The sequence below is a fragment of the Melopsittacus undulatus genome, chromosome 6, assembly GCF_012275295.1.
Source record: "Melopsittacus undulatus isolate bMelUnd1 chromosome 6, bMelUnd1.mat.Z, whole genome shotgun sequence".
Classification (NCBI taxonomy): domain Eukaryota; kingdom Metazoa; phylum Chordata; class Aves; order Psittaciformes; family Psittaculidae; genus Melopsittacus; species Melopsittacus undulatus.
Window position 1 is genome coordinate 73,774,386 of NC_047532.1, and position 21,818 is coordinate 73,796,203.

General features: G+C 41.8%; 1 protein-coding gene across 2 annotated transcripts; it reads right to left on the minus strand.

Annotated features, from left to right (window-relative positions):
* Window positions 1-2,765: 2,765 nt before the first annotated feature.
* Window positions 2,766-21,402, minus strand: LOC101881417 (heat shock factor protein 3-like). 2 transcript variants are annotated; one of them, XM_034063998.1, is made up of 13 exons: window positions 21,265-21,402; window positions 19,843-19,951; window positions 18,075-18,202; window positions 15,288-15,412; window positions 14,349-14,424; window positions 13,547-13,608; window positions 13,044-13,125; window positions 12,630-12,763; window positions 11,974-12,219; window positions 7,793-7,898; window positions 7,167-7,232; window positions 5,903-5,969; window positions 2,766-5,338 (listed from the first exon to the last, which is right to left on the minus strand). In XM_034063998.1, the coding sequence occupies exons 1-13, from the start codon at window positions 21,400-21,402 to the stop codon at window positions 5,007-5,009; spliced, it is 1,671 nt and encodes a 556-aa protein (XP_033919889.1). In that variant the 3' UTR covers window positions 2,766-5,006. The 2 variants fall into 2 exon arrangements, with proteins under 2 accessions (XP_033919889.1, XP_033919890.1); XM_034063999.1 differs by lacking the exon at window positions 18,075-18,202 and having other exon boundaries at window positions 21,265-21,399.
* Between the last annotated feature and the right edge of the window lie 416 nt (window positions 21,403-21,818).

Below are 21,818 nucleotides of genomic sequence, written 5' to 3' on the forward strand. Positions count from 1 at the left end.
AGAGGCTCCTGCTTTTATACCCTTTAAAAACAACTGGTTTTATGCCAGCTCTCTAATTGTTTGCCTGTGGGGCCATGCACCTTCTAATAATTTCACTTTTGTCTATGCTGAGAGCATTGTCCAGGCACCCTATTGTGGCCACATATAAAGGTCACAGAACAGCTGCACACCACTGTTTTCCTGCCTCTTTCAGACAGTCACAATGAACATAAATAAATATAATCTACTGAATACACTTCGACCAAAAATCCCTATTCCTTGTTATGTCTCTCAGTCATGAGAGGGTATCAACACTCAGCTAGGTTCCCATCCATTATAATTCCTCAGAAATCTTCCATGAGATGCAACTCCAACTTGCAGTCACTGGGATGAAGAGAAGCAAGAAAAGCCTGCATGGGTTGCAGTGTTCACATACTTCTTGGTTCATAAAAGGATGAGAAAATAGTATGTTAAGTTCAAATTAACAAAATTGCTTTCTGGGGACCATGGTTGGCTGGACAGGAGGGCAGAAGCATCAAATGACTCAGACTGTCATAAGGGAACCTACCACCAGCAGGGTATGTACAAACCAGGAACCTAAAACTCAAACTGCTGACAAAATCAGGATGTGTAGATATTTATTTATATATTTCTATTTATATTTACCTGTTTGGCTGGGAGGGACACTAACAGGAAGGATCTCTTGCCCTTTATATGATGCAAGTACAGACACCTGCACAGTCAGATGACCCTTCGTAGTAATCTCTTGCTTCTGCTTTGGGAAACTGGGATAACAGATAATTACTTTTCAAAACAGCAATTTTGTTTTAGGAGACAGAAAATCATTTTGAGCAGGGACTGGATGAGGCAGCATCATACAGTCCATGAGAGACAGGCTCATGTTCTGGAAAGCTCTGTGTTAGCAAGCACACAGCAATATGCGATAATAAATGCAAGGCTTTGCTGACATGGTCTGTGTGCTGAGTGCTAGTCTGGGACAATACAAATGATAAATATAAAAGGAGCCTCTGAGGGGCACTTTTCACTTTCTCATGCTGTGCTTGCCATGTATGTGTTCCGTAAATTCTCAGCAAATGGAAGTCAAGGAAAACCAACCTTTCCTTCCCAGCCACAGGGCACTAAAATCAAGAAGTAGAAGCAGAAGCTCTGGGTGATGACACCAGAGGAAGGAAACTTGCATTATAATGAAGCAGCTGTGGTCACTGGTAACACCAAGTTGTTACACATCAAGTTGCAGTCCCAACCAGCATGCTGTTGTGCATAGAGGGGCTAGTGATCCTCTGTCATCCACCCACTGTGGAAGGCAGAGAGGCTTGGGTACCTCCTCGTAACAGGGGAGTCTGTCTGTATCCCAGTGATACTGCCACTGCTGTGCCTGTGCCCTTGAAGCGGAGCAGCTCATTTTCCTTGAAGCATCCTTTTTCTTGGCAGTGGTAATGATGAATAGAGTTCTTCTAGGAATATCCTACAGAAACTGTAAAGTCCACAGTGCCAGTTAACCTCAGCATGGGCTCTGCACTGTGCCTGGGCCTGAGGTCTGCCTGATGTTAAGATCACCTATGCTGTTTCCCATTTCCTTCTCATGTTATCTCCAGTAAATGTTGTTTTAATGCACACCTAATGGAGCTGAGGGCTTCTCACTGGAATCCATTAAGCTCACTTGCACTGGTGCACTACATCTGGTGTACCTGGCAGAGCCCCAGAGAGAAATGGCTCTTCAGGAAAGGGTAGAGAGGCAAGGTTGGTGTGGGTGCCTGACTATGGAGGATGCTTGTGCAGCCCTTGGGCTGAGCAACCACAGTGTGAGCTGGCAAACTGGGAAAGAGTAATCTGGGTGTCCCATCCCAGCTGAAACACTAACCTGTCTCCAAAAGGAAAAAAAGGGTTGTAAAATAAAAATAATTAAAAAAAGGCCAGCAAAATTTACATTGTATTTGGTTGTTACTAACATGCTTTCCAAAGACTACTGGGAAGTTCTGACCAGGCAGAGAGTTACTAAGGAGATATAGTAATATAGTGAATCTAAGTTAACGTTGTACAATACATGATCTTAAGGTGCTAATACCTTCTTTTTAAGGGAAGAGATGATGGTGCCTATGCCTAAACATACCAAATGCTGATTTAAGCAAAAATGTAAACTTTGTTTATTATAGAATAGATGGAGATGGGGAAATGGGAGTGTGGAGAGGGAGGTGTGTATTGTGTGCTCCTGTCAAGGAAAATATTCCAGCTCTGTGAACAAAGATAACAAATTGAAAGCTTTTGTTAATCTTTTTTTATAAAGCAGGTAACAGAGGGACCAAGTATCCCAAAAGTTTCTGGACTCTTACCAAATAATGCCATTTCATCCTCCAGGACTTTCGCAGACTCCCACTGAGCTTTCACATCACCACCTGTTAAATCTGTGTCAGATGTTGAGGCTGGCTCCCAGTAAGCTCCCACCATTTGTAGGCAATGCCAAAATGCCCAAAGCCAGCCTGGCCCTTCACTGTCAGTGGTGGTCAATCCCATTCCCACAAGCTTTAATTCTATGGTATGTTGAATATAAATTAATAATAAACCTTATCTTTCTTCCTTTCTCAGGCTGACACCTCTGCAAACAGGTGTCAGGCTATGCTTAGCATGTCAGTTACTTTTGAGCCAGCCTAGTAAGATACTCTGGAGAGCACTACAGCTCTCCTTTCTAGAAAATTCAGTAAACCAGTTTGGGAAGTATTAGCACACACAGAGGAACAAACAGAACAAATGTACAAGAAACACAGTAATGGTTTTGCAATTCTTGCATTTAATTATTTCAGGATGTGGATTTTTCTTTCTACTCAGCCTTCCCCTTTCCATTATCATATTTTTATTTTTATTTTTTTAGGAAACTTGCATAAACAAACACTTTTCCTAGACCACTACATAAACCAGACACAGACACACAAGTTTGTATTTGCAGTTTTCTTAAGCTTTGGTTTCTTAAGAGACAAAGTGCATTAAAAAACTTATATGCAACCAGATCAAATATCTGATGGTGAGATACACTGAGATCAGAGGACTCTGTGATGGAAGAACATGACAGTAATCCATAACAGGAACTACATTTCAGTCTAACCTGTTCAGGAAGTCAGAAGATCAGCCTCTCAAAGAATGTGGTTGTCTGCACAGTGCTGTCAAAACAGCACAGAAGAAAAGCCTACTTTTTACTGCTTCAACTCTTGGCAGAAATGAGACCTTTGGGAAGAAATAAAAACCCCAAAACAATAAAAGCAAACCTGAACCCAAGACAGAAATGCATTTCACCCATTTCCTCTCTCCCTTTAGCTCATGAAAACTTGAAACTATTCAGCCCTTTGTCTCAAGAAGTAAGCAAATGAAAGACTGAAAAAGGCTAGAATAAGATGAACTTGACAAAAGGCAATTTAAAAGATACAAACGTGAGAGGGCATGAGGTAAGGAACAGTTACAGAAGCATGAGAATAAAATGACACTGTAAAAGCATTACACACATACACACACTCAGTAGCAAGATCCTCCTCTGCACCAAAAGATTTGACAATGAAGCACAAATCCAATTAAGCCCAGCATAGACATCATGCATTATCTACTAGGCTTCAGAATATCAAATTGGGTTCTTGAATATAAAAGAACTCAAAACTTACAAGTTCAGAAACTCTGGAGAGAATAAAGCCTGTAGGTAGCCTGAATTCCTAAAACTGAAATAAATTTCAAGTAATTGTGCTGGTAGGAAACATCACATGAAATTATACAACAGGTTTTTTACCTGTCTCCAGGCTCTTCTAGCCCCATCAGTTTGGTATCACCACAGCAAATTTCAGGTTTGCGTGGGCTAGCGGTAGACTGCTACAAACCTGGTATCAGTGAAAAATTTTCTACTTCACTGACACTAGGGGCTGATGTCTGCATTACAGCTGCTCAAAGAAGTTAGGAACACAGCGCAGAAAGGAATTTTGGGGAAAGATGTTTTTGATTAAGCAGACACTAGTTTTTGTAATTTGCTGTCCAAGGACTCAAATGCAGCTGGTTAATTTAGCTTAAAGGTTCCACAAGCAAAAAAAGTCCAGTGCTCATGTAGGGTCAGGTAAACAAGCAGTTACCACAAGCAGAAGAGAAACCTTAATGTAATGAATGACCTATGTCAATGCAAGTTACCCCATGAATCCTTTTTTTGTTTTTAATTCCCCCATTTAAGGGAAGCTGCTGGACTTTACTAGACATGAATCAGTTCTACTCAAAATTTCTGAGGACACATGACCTGTGAGCTAGGCGCAAGCTATCCTAGAAGAACTGCCATGCAATGTGCATGAGAAATCAACGCTATGCAGGGTGGCGAGCACTTCCTACCACAATACCTACAATCCGTGGCAATGGATGTGTGCTAGCATGTTAAAAAGTAATATTCCACCGTTAAAATGTAATTTTCCATAGGAAAAATGTTCCCTGTACCTAGGAGCAAATCTAGGAGTACGGAAGTGATGTAAGCAGATGCAAACAACTATAGCCATAAACTATCAAAAAAAGATATCTCAAATTGAAAACAAAATTAAAAATACAGAAATAAACAGGCTCTCAGGAAGAGTAAAACCCATGTTTAAAATATTACACACATTACTATTCAGCTAATAAAACAAAACCAACCAACACATCCCCCCCTTCCAAAAAGAAAAAAAAAAAGAAAAACCAGCCAAATTTTACAAACAGGATACAAACAAATCTCCTCTTGCAATAAAGATACTGGATAAAAAGTTATGGAATATGTTGTGGTATGCTTATAAGAAGGCTTTTCTCTTCCCCCCCCCCCCCCAGTGCCTTCACTCCCACCAGCTCTTGCTTTGACCTCGTTTTCAGTTTTTCTAGATGTGCTCTTTGCTTGAAGAGAACTTTAATTTGTCCATATAGAATATGACACCCAGGAAGCAGGCGAGGAGAAAGGTCAAACTTCTTGCTGATCCACTTTGCTATCTATTTCTCATTGCTAAGCCAGTTACAGGTGCGATGTGAGTTCAGGAAGTTTCTATTTCAGAGGCCTCTTCTATGAAGTTAGCAACAGGACTAAGGAGCAAGAGTGGAAACAGTTTATACTCTCCATTTCCATCTTCTGAGAGGAGAGGTGGGTCACCCATTCCCAGAGCATCCAGATGCTCAGCTTGGCTTGCTGGAGCTGCTAGCGGCAAGACAGTTCCACTACCCGATGGAGGATGAAGAGCAGGTTTCTCCTCCAGTGGAGGCAGTAGAAGGTCTTTTGGGTCATCTATCTTCCCTGCAGCTTCACCTGAAGGTAGTTCTTCAAATAATGAAAGCAGAGGATTGGCCCTGTACTGTATCAGCTGCATATCTGAGGGAAAACAAACAGTTTAAACTCCAGGCTCCTGTGTCATGTAAGTGGCAAGGAAAGACCAGGAAAATTGGAGAGGCTGCTTCAAAATTTGGTTCACTAGAGAAAACGCATACAGCTGAGGTCTGATAGACTAAACGCACAGCTGCAAGAGTGGAGCTAAGGCTCCTGTGTCTGTTGAGAATCTGAAGTGAACTCCAAGCCCCCTACTGCATATGGCATGCAATGGCAGCACAGAAGTAGAAAAATGAGTGCATTTGTGGGGGCTATAGCCCGTGTAAGAGATACTTCCACAAGGATGTTTGCAGTTCTACTCTCTATTGTGGCACTGTGTCATGTATAAGAAAAAGAAATGGTAAACTCCAACACGGGGCACAGGATGGGGGCTCTTAAGACTGAAGTGCAGCTTCATCATGATCAATGAAACATCCTAGTGTTATAAAAATTTTAAGCCCAGACCAAAAAGGAGATAAATGACAATACTCGCTACAAAGATTTCATTTCAATACAGAGTTTTGTAAGAGTTTGGAGCTGACACAGCTCCCAGCGTTCCTTCCTGCCCACCTTTGCTTCCTGCTGTTTCTGTCTCACTTGATCCCAGGTCTTCAGTGCTCTCTGCCAAGTTTACAATCTGAACAAAATGGATAGAGTAAGAATACTGAAAACAACAAAAATAACAAAACCAAAATCAAAATCTCCACTGACTGGTTAACAAAATTAGAGGTGAAAGGAGGAGGGAAGAGAACTGGGACACTTGATCAATGAGCCCATTGTTGACATGAGGGCCAGCAAGCAGGAGCTCTCAGGAGAGGGCATGGACAAATACAGACAAACAACTTACTAAAGCCAAACAAGTTTCTGACTAGCAAACATTTATTTAACTTCCAAATCAGAAGTTTTATTATTGTCCATCTTGAGGAAATAGTGCTGTTAAACACGATTTCATAAATATAATTAAATCTTGCAAGCACTGCTTGAATACAGCTGCATTTTGCCGTTGTAGTCTAAACTCTTACGACTAGGAAGTCCTAAGATTAAATATTATTATTAGACTAAATATTATTTTAGAACTACAAAATAAATGACACTTGCAAGGGTTTTGTCTTTTTTTTCTAACATGAGTCGATTCTAGGAACTGAACCAAGATAAGTAAATTGACACTGAACTTTTGTACATCCTCTGAGGAAATTTCATATAGCCATGATGAGAATAAATACAGTATATTGCATTATATTTTTCATTTAGTACTTTTCATTCAGTCTTCAGGCAGACTGAAGACACAATCCCATCTAAATTATAACCCCAGATCTAGTTATTACTTGGCTAAAAGACACCATGGGAATCCCTGAGGCTAGAAAAATAAACCAAGAAAGTGCTCTCAATACACTGATCAAAAAGAGATGATTTTCTAGCCTTCTAATTCTAAACAGAAGGTACAGAAGTAATAGATAAGAATAAAAAATTCCTCAATATAGGCAGCTAATTCAACACACACCAGTTTGTTTCCCTCTTCCTTATGTTCCCACGTGTGTTCAGAAAGCAAAGAACAGGTTATTCAAAGCAAAGTGGCAGTTTAAGTCAGCCCACTGACTGTATTAATACAGCTAGGAACATAACATTTGAAATTATCTTGAGAACCCGCTTAAATTCATATATGACAACTGAATTAATATATGTAACTGAAAACATTAAGTCAGCAGGACAAGATAAAATTGTAGTTTCATATCGTGCTATTAATTCAGTGCCTATCCTCAAACTGCATCAGTGAAATTTTAGCTCTCAACATCATTTTAACCCTCCCCATCATCGAAGAAAAACTTACTCTTACATTTTCCATACCAGAGGAAGTTTCCATCAAGTTCATATCCAGGGCTGGCAGCTCAGGATTAAGTGTCTGAAAAAAAAACCCAAACCAAAACCAGACCATACATCATATAATAAGGCCCTTAAAACAAACTTCAGACAGGTCCTGAAAGGAAAGCATGATAAAGAGCACACCATCTACACAAGGAAGGTAGCTCCCTCACAGGCTGACAGCAATATCCTTTTACCCTGTGATGGTAAACTGAGGTCACAGAAGAGAAGGACACTATGTTGCCCAGCGATTCCAGGTGTATGGCTGAGTTTCATTCCATATTATAAATGCATAACCACATAATCAGGATGCGATAAGTGGCGAAGGCTTGAGAAGGAGGAGTTCAATTTTTTCCATTTCCCCCCCTCCTTGAGTTCTGTGTAACAGATGTACTGTATGAACTGAAAAAGGCTCTCAATGTTACCTTGTACCATGTTAAAGACTCTTAGAATGCCTATGTCACATTCTATTCATAGCTACTTGCTTTTCAGAATTTCCCCCTCCCCTTGCCCACTACAACATGGAATAAACCAGTAAAATTTCATGATGCATCCTCATCAGTATTTTTCAGAAATCATAAAAAGTGCAAAGACACTCACATCATTGAAAGCTTCAGAACCAAAGTTATACTGCTTCCCAGATAACATTGCCTGAAGCTCTTCAAGGTTGGCATCGATGCAATTAAGAAAATCCTGAATTTCTTCTCTAAAAAGACAAAATTATATAGTGCTGTAAGAAACAGTTGTTAGGACCTTCTTGTACATGACAGGCAGGTTGCTCACATTCTAGAACAGCTTATTGCCAAATTAATGAAACCACATTCCTTTATCACTTTTCACGGTTCAGCTCTTTGAAGGACAGGTACAGGGAAGACTATCTGAACTGCAAGTACAATAACAGCTACCATATCAAAAGGCAGTTCCTCCTTCCATACCTACTTCCTCCTTCATTTTAATATCTTTTGAATGTTCTTGGATCCCAGACTATAGACCAACATCTGTTTAAAATAAGGTCCGATGGCTTTCACCTGGGGACAACAAATTATAACAAAGAGCTGGAAACAATCTGGATCTGAAGGAACACTACCTATTTTCCTATACTGAAACATCAGATTGTTGCCAAATCGTATGCATTTCCATGGACAGAGCATGATACAAGGGACACTGAATGAAGTGGAAAGGGAGCTGCACGCACAGCACCAGTACTGAACTCTTTGCTGTGCTGCAAGCTACCTCCTTCACTGGAATACTTAACTACCAGCAGCAGACAGTTCCAATGCATCACCCCATGCTGCAATGCCAATGAGATGAGACATTAAAAGGCCTTCAGGTCTCAGCAAGTGCTGTGACACATCATCTCAGCACTTCTTACCTGAAGTTAACCACAGTAGAAAAGCTGTCAGGAGAAAGAACTAATGTTTGTTCCTTAACCCACCTCACCCTGCAGTCATACAAATGACAGCACTGATAAAGCTTAGGGGCTGTGCAGAGCTGGGAACTGCTTAAACATGCTGCTGCACATGAAACCACAGCCTGCATGATTTTGATCCTGAGGCGAATCTGACCTGACAACGCACAAAGGAAATTAACCTTTGCAAAAATGAGGGGCAAAGAAAGTGAAACATCAGACTATCATAAACACAAATCCATACCCAGTTCTCAGAGACAAAGCAGCACATGGTGGTCTCCTGAAATCACTACTCTTGATCCACTGTTTGGCAGCACTTGGCAGTGCCAGTAATTTGCAGTATTAGGGCTAGTGTGTGAAGCTTTGAGTGTGTCATTAATTCAACAGGAAATCAGGAAGTCCAATTCCCCCAAAGTAGAAGAAATCCTCAATCAGGTATACCCAGGAGTTTGGGCATCAGAAATTCCAGGTAAGCTGAAGAATGCTTTGCCTATTAAAATCAAAATAAAAAGGGAGGCCTGCCCGGTTTGAATAAAACAGTACCCTTTAAGGATACAAGATAGAAGGGGAATTAAAGAAATAATTGATAAATTTTTAATTAGTGGAATGTGAATCAGAATGTAACGCCCCCATTTTACCATTAAAGAAAGCAGATGGGAAAAGCTATAGGCTAGTTCAAGATTTAAGGGCAATAAATAAAATAGTAGAGGACATCCACCCTGTAGTGGCTAATCCATATACCTTATAGACCAAACTAAAATTAAATCAGAAATGGTTTGCCATCCTGGATTTAAATGACTCTTTCCTTTGCTTACCATGAGCCAAAGAAAGCCAAAATTATTTGCTTTCGAATGGGAAAATCCTGACACAAGAAGAAAAACTCAATTCACTTGGACAGTATTACCTCAGGGGTTTAAAAACAGTCCAACCATTTTTGGAAATCAGTTAGCATGAGAACTAGAATTACAGAAGCCACCTACTCAGATGGGGACTCTATTACAATATTAGGATGACCTATTAATTCCTACTGAAACAAACGAAGAATATATCCAGTGGATGGTGGAATCGTTAAATTTTCTGGGACTGAATGGTTATCAGGTATTCAAGCAAAAGGCTCAACTAATCCAAACCTGAGTTTTCTACCTAGGATATGAAATAACAAGAGAGAGAGAACTTGGAGCTGCTAGAAAACAAGCTGTTTGTCAGACTCCATGATGGTTGACCGTCAAGGAGCTCCAGACATTCCTGAGAATGATTGAATGGTGCAGACTTTGGATCCACTGTTATGGTGTTCTGCATCCTTTTTGCAGGAACAACTGACAGAACCACCACCACATGACTGCTTCATCACTATAGAGACTGTATACTCAAGCCGACCAGACTTGAAAGAAAAACCTCTGGAAGATGCTGATTCTTGGTTTACTGATGGTAGTAGCTTCATGAAAAATGGTGAAGGAAAGGCAGGATATGCTGTTACCACCACTTCACAGGTAACAGAAGCTAAACATTTACCTGTGAACACTTCTGCCCAGAAGGCAGAAATAATAGCATTAATGAGAGCCCTGGAACTGGCTGAAGACAAAAGGATAAATATTTGGACTGATTCTAAATATGCATTTCGTATGGTACATGCACACGGTGCTACCCAGAAAGAACGAGGACTTGTGAACACACAAGGGAAACAGATTAAACATGCTACAGAAATTCTACAATTACTGGAAGCTGTTCAGCTACCTGAAGAAGTAGCTGTTATGTATTGTGGAGGGCATCAACAAGGTGACTGATCACAAAATTGGAAATAATCTGGCCAATTCTGAAGACAAATGAGCAGCTGAACAATGTAAAATCATGTCCTTAATCCCTGATAGCAAACTAACAATTGAGAAATCTAAACCTAGGTATTCAAAACAGGATAGAAAATTGTTTGAAGATCTAAAAGGACAGGAAAACAAAGAGGGCTGGGCTCAGATACCTGATGGGCGAATTATAATCCCCTATAACTAATTCTGGAAGTTAGCTCAGGAGGAACATAATAAACTCTTTCTATTAATACTTAAACAAATTGTAGGAAGGAATCTATACACCATAGTTCAATTAGTGACAAAACAATGTCAGCTCTGTCTTAAGAATAATCCTAAAACTGAAAATAGAAATCAAATTGGTACAACTGGGAGGGGAAGTTATCCGGGACAGCAGTGCTAAATAGATTTTTCTGAATTACTGAGAAAAGAGGGTTATTGATATTTGTTGGTGTTAACAGATACTTTTTCTGGCTGGCCAGAAGCATTCCCTTGTAGGATAAATAATTCAAGACAACTGATTAAAACATTATGAAACGAGATAATACCTCGTTTTGGAGTACTAGCTGCAATTTCTTCTGAGGCTCACACTTTAGTGCAAAATTGTTACAAGAAATTAGCAAAAGTTGGAAATTGATTGGCAACTACATGTTCCTTACAGGCCTCAAGCCAGTGGACAAGTAGAAAAGATGAACCATTTGATTAAACAACAGATTAGTAAAATATGTCAGGAAACAAATTTATATTAGTATCAAGCTTTACCACTGGTTCTATTAAGAATTTGAACTAAACCTCGGTCGAAATAAGAGGTTAGCCCATTTGAAGTTTTATATGGAAGACTGTATCAGTCCCAGTTTAAAGGAGAAAGTCTTCAGGAAGTGGAAGAAAGCTATCTCTGACAGTTTCTGATCAATCTGGGAAAACAACCAGAAGAGATAAATAAGAGAGTATCAGGGACAAGAGCAAGAGGTTTGGATTATCCAATTCACCCTTTCAGATCTGGAGACTGGGTTTATGTTAAGAATTTTTCAGGAGATCCTCTACAGGAAAAGTGGAGCGGACTGTACCAGATACCATTGACCACCCTCACAGCAGTGAAGATAAAGGAACGACCTGCTTTGATACATTATTCAAGAATAATGAAAGCACCAGAGCCAGAGAAGACATCGTGGATTGAACTTTCAGGACCCTTACGTATGAAATTGCATCAGTCATAATTTGGACTTATGCGGTAACTGGCGTACCAGCTTGGGACCAAAACTTACACCTGAAACTCATAAAGAATGTTACTAAGGTTTTAATTGTAGTGACTGTCAGGTGTGTGCACAGTGACAGGTTGATACAGAAATCAGGCATACTCATTATCAGAGACATGACAGATGAATGTGCCCTGCTTTTAGTGTGCAACGCTAACACTTGTCTTTTTAAAGACCTACCAACAAAGGAGAAAACAATTCAGTTCAACAACATTTAAAGACCTAAATCACAATGTTCTGCTAAACACATCCCCTGGAACTTTGACAAGATCCCACAAGATGATAACGGCATAACAATTTCCAGAAACAAGTTAATACCTGTCCAGCAAAGGATCATTTTGGTTTCCAGAGTTACTCTCATTCAAGATGGAGTCAATCACTGATACGGGGTCTTCTGGAGTATTAGGTTGTGCAGTATGGAGTTCCACAGCAACATTTCCTATTTCACCAAGTTTGTTGACATCATTTATATGAACTGGTGGGACAGATTCTGCACAATTTAACACATTTGGCTGTGATACTTGACAAATAGGTAAGCCAGGATCCACAGGGGCCTGTGGCTCTCTAAAATACGACCCAAAGAGAAACAACACACAGGAGAAATTACTAATTTAGATACATTTTGTATTGTTTATTTCTAATCAATATATGCATTCATGTCCTTATTCAGTCAAAAAGTTAGTATGTGCTTATTTGTTGAATAGACAGAAAAGCATCAGAAAATTAAACTTCAAGCACAATCAGCTTGACAGCCTTTCAGGTACTCCTGAAGAGACATGAGCTCCTAAAAATCTTTGCTCTCCATGACCAATGCTACATGTGGTAAAAAAGGCAGCATACCAACAGGCCTATCATGCACAAATGGAGTAAAAATTCAGAGAAGCTGCTTCCCAGAATTCATATGGATCACTTACACAAACATAACTACCTAGTAACAACCTAGGCATAAATACTTCCACATCCTTTAAACGTACCTGGCTCTGCCACTTGTGTGTGCCACAGCAGGGAGAACACTGGTGGCATTTTCCACAGTATCGGTGATATCTCGAATGATGAGACCTGTACCATTTCCATCCTCGTCATCTGCACTATGTTCAGAAAAAGCCATCTGCAGGATACAGCAAATAGAATGAGTAGAATGAGTAAAACAAAAGGGTCTTTAAGGTCTTTTTTTTTCTTTCTTTCTTTTTGCACATTCTCTGTCCTGCTCAGAGTTCATCTTTTACTAGTTGTACTGACCTCCATGATAGCAATGCTTTAAACTTGCCCATTTCAAAATGGAGTGCATCTGAATGTAAGACTAGGATATTAAGAGTTACAAGAAATACTTTGAGACTACTGTGTATCATCCTGTCCAACCCATCGACTCCTTCCCTGGGAAAACTTACTGCTTGGCCACTTTCAACAGGTATGCGAACATACTGACGACTGTATTTCGAAGGTGAAGCACCTGCAGCATCTGTTAGAGACCTGAGACAAAACATGGCTTTAGTATACAGTCCCGCAGTAAAAAGCTGTAGCAATAACAAATACATGCAGTAATGGTAAGAACAATCATTTTTCCACTTCTAAGATAGCTGGCCTTTAGAAATGCTTTTTACCAAGTGTACTGCTGGTGGCTGCACTCTAAACAAACTTTTTGTTACATTTTGAAAGAGTGCTATTTTTCACAACTCTGCCCTTCAGAATTCAAGATGTATAGTCTCTTCCCAGCAATTTTCTTAGTGACAAAGAAGTGGAAATCTTAATTTGATGCTTTATGCAAGTTTGAATATACAAATGATTAAAATATCACTTCAAAAAAAAAAAACTTTAAGTATCTTGCTCCTAGAAGCTGATTTGTCCCTATAATTCATATCTTAAACTGGTTTTTGAACTATCCAGTAATTACCTTTTTCTTTTGACCCCAACAATATAATTTCCTTGCATCAAACTTAGTATAAATTGAAGAATCTAAAAAGGAAAAACATACAAACAAAAACCAAGTAGTCAGCACAGCAATCCTAATGTTAACTTAATTCAGATTTTACTACAAAATTATGTAGTTATGTGATTGAAATTAGTAGGCAAATTACAAATCCCTTTCTGTTTGTGTCTTAAAACCCAAAACAACAGTTACCGATGGCACTGAAAAAATACCCCACTTGGACAGTTTTGGCTTTTTTTTTTTTCCTAAATGTAATATAATACCACAAATCACTAGAGGATTCCAGACCAGAAAGAGCTGAGGGATAAACCAGAGAAAATCTGTTTCAGTGCAGAAGCTCCTATACTTTCTGTGATGGAAGTTGACTTCTTAAATGGGCTAATTTTGTCTTGGTCCAAGATCTTTCACAGACTCCATTCCATGTGCCTGCAATCTCTTGTTTTAGGTTCCTGTTACCATGCGCTGCCTCCAGCCTCAAGTTTACCCCAGGTCAGCTTGATTTACTGATTTCTCTCCAAACGAAAATCACTGAGATTTCAAACACAAGCAAATCCTTTTTTCCTACAACTTTTCCTTAATGTTTTGCTTGTGGTTCTTTGCTGTGCTACTTCTGGGACACTCAAGAACTGTGAACATTTTCTTTATGCTGTATTAATACAGCCTGTTCAGCTCTGTGTCATTTGTCATTCTACATAAGCAAAGAATGCCATGAAGTATCATAGAGGCAGGAATAAGGATGGTAGCACTGAAGATGCTGCAATGGTACCTTAGACAGCAGCTTCTGTTGTTGACTGTGCTTCTGCCTTAGAACTGCCACTTCTCTCCACAGGGCCTTATTTTCTCTGCAATGCAGAATAAATCAGAAGACAGAGGATGAACAGAGTTTACTTTATATGCTCTAGTTTTACAGCTTTCAAACTTTCGCAGTACCTTGCAGGACCAATGGCGACATTCCTTCCATGGATAACTAACAATCAGTTAATCCAATCCACTAGTACAAACTCTGTGTTAAATTGGCTCAATTTTCCATCAGGCAGAACCAAACTCTCACTAGTAAGGACATTCTCAATCTCTTCTGCTCCATCAATAATCCTGATCTGCAGTATTCCTTCAAAGCCTTAAAACCTTAGAATAAAACTCAGTGTTTGAAAACAGGCTGAGTGTAACAGAGACCATCTGAGAACAGTTTCAAAGTTAGCCTTTGATGGGTTTTGTTTGTCTGGTTGGTTGGTTTCAAAGAATAGAGGGAGTGAAGGTACCTCCTGAACATTAGTTGACACCTGCGTGCATACCAATGACCTGAATGAATTACCAGTGCCTGTACAAAAAGAATCTGATTAGGACATGCAAAGTCACTTCCAGTTAGAAAGAAAACCAAAAGCTAATTCTCCCAAACCTCATTTAATCCTGGGTTATTTTTGTTTTGAAAAGGAAGTTCTTTGATGTCCTAGAAAACTACTACAGGTGATGGCAACCAAAATGAAATCTCAAAACAGGTAAAAAATTCCCAGTCTTCATCTCTGGTCTGCAACTGAATTATAAAATGAAACAAGGTACAGAATGTTGTGTGGGATGGAATGGGGATTCTTAGAAAAAATACAGCTTTACCCGTTTCCAGGTTAAATGAACCCCACATTTCAAGTCAAGCTCCATTAGACCTAAGCAACACTCAACACATAAGTGCCTCTGAAACAGACGAGTCTACCTCTTCATGTTAGCCAGTCTGACATCCATGTTGTTCTGCTGCTCTCTCATTTCTTGGACTTCAGCAAGCACTTTGTGCAAATCCTCTGCACAGACCTTGAGATCCTCAGTTCTTACTGCAGATACCTAAAACAGGACCAGGTTACACGTTTTACTATAAATAGTGCTTTGCATACTCCCTTTATAGAACAGTGTAGTTAGTCTGTAAACTCCATTAAAAGATTAGGTAACACTTAATTACAATTACTATAGGTGACAGTTGTTTGGACAGTCTACACTGTATGCAAAAAAAAAAAGTTGTCAATGAAAACATTAGATTAGCACTTTGTACATGTAGACAGAGGGCTCACCTTTGTCACTCATGATGAAAACCTACCACTGACTGAAAATACCCTTCCCTAGGGTGTTTGCTCTTACAGGTCTGTTGCCAGATTGCTCTCTAGTGTCAAAGAGTAAGACCCCAAATAAAAACAAAACATAATTCATAGTGGAGTAAGAACAAGACAATCATATTCCTTTTAGGTGCAGGTAAATATGCCAGGACAGGACTAACACATTTCAGTTAAGTTCCTGGTAGGAGAGAAAGGTGTCTAAATAGACACATCTTACTCAATTTGAAAATTCATCCCACACTACCTGAATTGCAGATTCCCATTGGTGTTTGCTCTACTGCCTCTCTGCTCATGGCATTCCAAAATTTTGGAGACTTGTCTCAAGAAAGTCAGATTCTGCTCTTCTGCCCACAGCACCAGAAAGCAAAAAGCTCACTCTCTCCTCCCCACATTTCCATACTCTAACTTTTCCAGTTCTTTCAGCATCTCTCTCTGTGGTGGTGGCACTGATGGCTAACCCACAATTCAGGATTTTGATAAAGACAGGTCTGGAGCATCACACACCTGAATTACCTGTCTAGGTTTTGTGGGCATTTTAAAAATTATTTAGCTAAATGCTAACTGTAACTGAACCATATGGAGTTGCACCAGATAGCCACCAGATGTCTCTTCTCGCCTACAGCACACTGGTATTTCTTACTATTCTATTGAATTTCAAGAGGGGGACATGTGTGAAAGCATCTGGGACTGGCCTGCTGAAGTGCTAGGTAACTTCCATGCAGGCTGGCTCACAGACCCTTTTTTTCCAAAGGAGAATGGGATAGTCAGAAATGGATCTCCAGTGTGACAAAATATCCCATCGCTTCATGATGAAACAGAATATAATTGCTATGTAGTTACTACTCCACAGAAATAGCCAAATACATTCTTAACATAATCCTTGTAACAAAGGATTGACTGAGTGGCCTGACAGTCCTCTCCATCTACCTTTTTAGATGCTTCACTATTCTTGTGGGTAATACATTATACTAAAGTACATTGAGCTGTATCCCCAATGAAATTCATGGCCGATTTCTCTTCAGGATACCACCTCTCCATGAGGAACACACCCAAAAGATGGAGACAGGTAGAAATTCCAAATGCTGTCAGCCTGCCTCCATAAAACAGCCAAACTAAAACATTCTGCCCAAGTGTAAGGGATTGTTCTCTTTAGAGTCCTGACCTAAACATAAGGGTGTCAAGACTGAAGCATTTCAGCAGAACTGACAATAAAAGGGAGTGAGTAAAGGAAGCCCTGCATTCAAACTTTCATTCCTGTTAGAAGCTTTAAGTCCATTTTAGAGCAAGTACTGAAATCTGGCTCCATTTCAGACAGTAAAAGAACAAGAAAATTAATGGATGTTTTGCAAAAAATCACTAACATTTCCTGTTCAACAAAGAATATGTTTCACCAACCTATTCAGTAGTTTCATATGAATGTCCTTGGAACTAACTAGAGCTTTTGTCTTTCCATCTAGAATACTCCACCCAATGCAACACACCTAGAATACATGGTGCCATACAGAACACCATCAGCTGACAGCCCCAACATACCAGCAAGAGACGTGTGCAAGCCAAGTTAGTGGTTACAGCATCTGGGGAAAGCACAGGCCTGAGTCAGAGAAGCAACTGTGCAACTATATTTAATCCACTGTGAATCCATTCAGAGACAGCACAGTGGAGAATCAATCAAAACACAATTGTGACTCTCAAGCCTATCTTCTGCTTTTATTAACTTGGGCAATGTAGCTACCATATTATGACATTCTAAAGAAAAGATTCTGCAGTTCAAATGTCAATGTGATGTATCACGATACTCTCTTTCTCTGGCAGGGAAGATATTACGCGCCCTAAAGTGCCAACAGAGGATAAATATCTGTGCTCGAACAGGTCAGACAAGGCCTGAATGTACAAGATAAAACTGGAAAGTACTAATAAAGGTGTAGCTTAGTGGCAATACAGTTTTGGAGAAATAATGCAATTTATGCAAAGTCACACAAATGAACTGATTACTGATGCCCTGCTAATTTTCAATAAGAAGCCCCAAATAGGGTTGTATTTTCTTTTGCTTCTTTCACTTAGTGACACCAGCTCTATGATGGCAGAATTGAAGACCATGCTAAGCCGTAAGTGGGTATACGAATTCTCTGTGGAAAAGGGGTTCTAGAATGACAGCTATGAAGATGTGGCATTACTCCAGAGCACTGCCAATTGTAGGGTGTGTTTTGTCTAAATGCTGGCATAAGGAGGCTAAGCCAAGCCTGGCATTCAGGATGGAGTTACAAAGTCTTGCATCATGATGCACAACCTTGGTTCCCATGGAATTTGTTGGCTGTAAAGTATTTGAAGGCTCCAGACATGCTCTTTAACAGCTACTTTTCATAGCAAAGTGAAGTAAATACATGCTTAGATTATACCTTGCGCTTGATGTTTTCCAGCAAATGTGCCTTCCCTTGCTTGAAGAAAGGGTGCTGGAACTCAATGACTGAGCTTTTCTCTGCTGTAATCATACCATTCTCCAGGGCAATCACCTTCCTGAACCCATCTGTGGATACATATCAAAGTCATTTCTTCCAGTGCAAAGCTGAATGTAATAGCATACAGCTAAAAAAAAACCCAAGGCTACTGAAACACCTGAAGCACTAGAGTCAGTGGGAGCAGGAACTATGGAAACAAGCCAAAATAGCTTTTCTTTGGTGCTCAGTGATTTGACTGCTCCAGTCTTCACAGCTAGAGAACATGTCTACAATACCATCAAATGACCTCACAGGTCGTACAAACAGCATGCATGGCAGAGGCCAGCTAGTGTCTGCAGCAAGACAGTGATGTCCTAGTAACCACAGAAGTGAGCTACAGATCAGTTATAAGGACATCTTGAATAAAATCTTGCCCCAGTGGGTGCAGTGGAACAGTGCAACTTTCTTTTCATGCCTATAATCCCAAACAACTGCAAATCAAAACAAATGCTGTCATGTACCACCAGGGTCTACAGAATAAAGTAAAAAGGAAAAATCAGTTCTCCACCTATGCAACACATGCACACAGAGTACCTTCTCTATACCAGACTGCCTGCACGAAATAAAGACATTGTCAGCTATATTCCCATCACTGCAACCCTGTTTCGAGTACCACAGGGTAGACACAAAATACGGTTGACAGACCAATTTCTATCTCTTCTCGTTCAAGATTTTAACGTAGTTAAAGTATTTCTGTTTCACTGTGCCCCAACAGGACTACCATAAGAAAACTTTACTTGAAGCTAAAATAGGTCCAGCAGGAAAAGGAGGCTGCCATCACACTGCATGTATTCACAGTAATATTTTCATTCTAGCATTTGCCCTTGCTGCAAGGCAACTGACAGCTGCTTGTTTGCATTATCCTTTGACACCTAAATGATGAAGGCTTAACACTTAACACAAACAGCAACATCCACCTTGTGTCAAGAGGCTAAAGGTAAGCTTTCTCACGTCAGCCAAAATCTAAACAGGCATCAGTCAGAGAGCCATGCAAACCTACTGGGTAAGAACAGAGAGTTCCTGTCCCTTACTCCACATGGAATATCTAAGCAAGATGGCCATCTTCTATGCAGTTTGTACCTTCACTCAGCCCATAGGCTATTTGCTGTAAAAAAATTATTCCTGCTGTGTGGCAGCCCTGTACATTGTACTGCATCTTTAAATCACCTCCTCCCTCCAGCTCTTTGCCTGTACAAGTTGTACACATGTAATGGGATGCTACATGTTGCTCAGATGTAGAGCACAGAAAACATAATGAGAAACTCGGTCCAGCTTAATCCATCAGCGTCACTAATACTGTTTCAACACAGCAATGCAGGCAACAGCATGATCTAGGCAATTATTTTTTGTTTTAAATATATTCTAAATACATGGGTGTAGATATAGTCTCTGCTCCTCTAGGTACCATTAACACTATCACTGGAGCCCAGAAAACTATCCAAGTTTTAGGTACCACCACATTAAACATTTTTACAGTCACTGCTCAAAACACAGAAAGCAAAAACTAAGCCAGGCTTTACTGGTCTTTTCTTTTGCAAAGCAAACTTAAGACCAGAATTCAGGTTTTCAGGGACCTGCCAAATCAGTTGTTTTGTTTAAAGAATTTCAAATCAATACCACATAGCAATGAACTTGGCAGAAAGGAAGCATAAGAACAGCTGATGCTTACACATGTTAAGTTGTCGTATAAAGCTGGAGATATTGTTGTGTTTGAAGTACTTGGGGAGTAGCTCCTTGGCAAACTTCTGCTCATCCAGAATGCAGAAATTCTCACCATTCTAGGAAGTAACAGAGAACAGACACAATATTTCTAAGGTGTCAAGACCATAAATCAACAGGGACGGCAGAGCAAAACAGTCTGTGTGAGCACTTTGGAGTACCTGGGACTGTACTAAAAAAGTTGGATCCAAAAAGACAGTTACAAGGAATATTTCTACTGAATGGGCATTTTTTAAAACCTGAAGTTTTAAAGCCCCTGAAGTTTTGTCTTAGGCCATAGTAAAATCCTTCTGAAACCCCCGTGTATCTGTCACTCTCTTTGCCCACAGGAAACGTAACTATTGCTCCAGCACAATGGAAGTCATGCCACTAGAGAGCTTTTATCTCCTCGGTCAGTTTGCTCAGACCTTGACAAGATTCTTCCATTGTAAAGACTATGTCACCAGTCAAAACAATCAAGGAGCGTTGCTGAGCTACAGAAAGTTCAGACCACACAGCCCAGCGGTGAGGAAGTGTAACTACGACAGAAGCAGCTTCAGATTTTGCTTATTCTCAAACTCAAACTTCCTGAAACCCGGCAGGTCTCTTGTGGCAGTTTTATGTTGGTCGCAAAAAGAGCAAAAATGGTTATTTTCTTCTTTGCCTTTGTAATGGCTGAATCTCTGGGGAAAAACAAATGGAGAAATTCCAAGGGATGTAAAAATAACGCCATGCCTGTACCAGATCTCAGGCGTACAGCGCCCGAAGGCGCTCAGGCTAAGGCGGCCCAACCTTCCTATGGCAGGAAGGGAAAGTTACAAGTTAATTACTTCTTAAAGTGCGTTTCCCACGGAACGTCACGGCTCTGCGCTGGGGGAGGGCCATTTGGAATGCTGGCACCGGGACCCGATCCCCCCGTGGCGTCTGTACAGGCAGAGCCCGCCCCCCGCCGCGGGGTCGCGTCCGGCCCCTCAACCCACAGGTTCCGCCCGCCACAAGTTCCCCCCCCCCGCTGAAGCGTCAGCCCACGCCGTCACACCCCGCTGCTGCCCGGGGCGGCCGAAGGACTCCAGACCCGCCAGCTTCCCAGAGGCCTGGTGCCCTCCCAGCCACCGCTCCTGCCCCTCCCGGCCCCGCCTCCTGGCCAGTCCCACTCCCCGCGGCGGAGCCACCATTTCCGCCGCGCCCGCAGAGCCCCGCAGCGCCGCCCCAGCGCTTCCATCCCAAACGCTCCGGGGCTCCCAGCAGCCTCCCCAGGGTGCCTTCCCGATCCTGGCCCTGGCTCGCCACCCGCTTCGTGCCGCCCCAACCCCTCTGCTCCCCTCTCCTCTCCGCCCCGCGGATGGCGGTGGCGGTGTCCGGCCGGGCCAAGGCCCCGCGGGCCGCCCCTCACCCTGCTCCAACCGATGACGTCGTCGCTTTGCGGGTCCTCTACCAGCGCCCAGAGCTTGGCCAGGAACCCGGGTACCGGAGCGAAGCCGGGGCCCGGGGCAGCGCCGGGGCCGCCAGGCAGCGCCAACCCTTCCCGCATTCTCAGGCCGGGCAGCGCACTCGTGCAACGGGCCGGGGAGGGCGGAGCGGCCAACAGCGGCCGTGACGCCACGAGAGGCGTTGCCCGCGACCCAGGGAGCTCGCTCATTGGTGATCTCCTGCAAGCCCCGCCCCCTCTCTAGCACCGCCCGGCTCCTAACAGCGTGACTTGTTTTGCTCCCGGGGGGGGGGGGGGGGGGGGGTGAGGGACGGCCACGTGACTCCGCGGGCTCCTTTAAAGGGCCTTGCCTCGCCTGAGGCGTCCCTGGGGAGGGATCGCTGGTGGGGCTGTGTCCCGGGCTAGCCTGTCCCGCCTAGCAGGTACGTGCAGCCTCCCTGCCCCGACCCCCACGCTCCCGGGGCTCGGCACACCGGGAGGCTGAGCCCCCACCCGGCCGGGGTAGACTGCGGGGCACC

Coding starts and splice junctions, on each gene's coding strand:
- LOC101881417 (XM_034063998.1), bottom strand. CDS start 21,402: ATGCGGGAAGGGTTGGCGCTGCCTGGCGGCCCCGGCGCTGCCCCGGGC. Junction 18,203..19,842: donor TATACGACAACTTAACATGT/GTAAGCATCAGC, acceptor ATGTATCCACAG/ATGGGTTCAGGAAGGTGATT. Junction 13,126..13,546: donor GTTGGGGTCAAAAGAAAAAG/GTAATTACTGGA, acceptor GTTTTGTCTCAG/GTCTCTAACAGATGCTGCAG.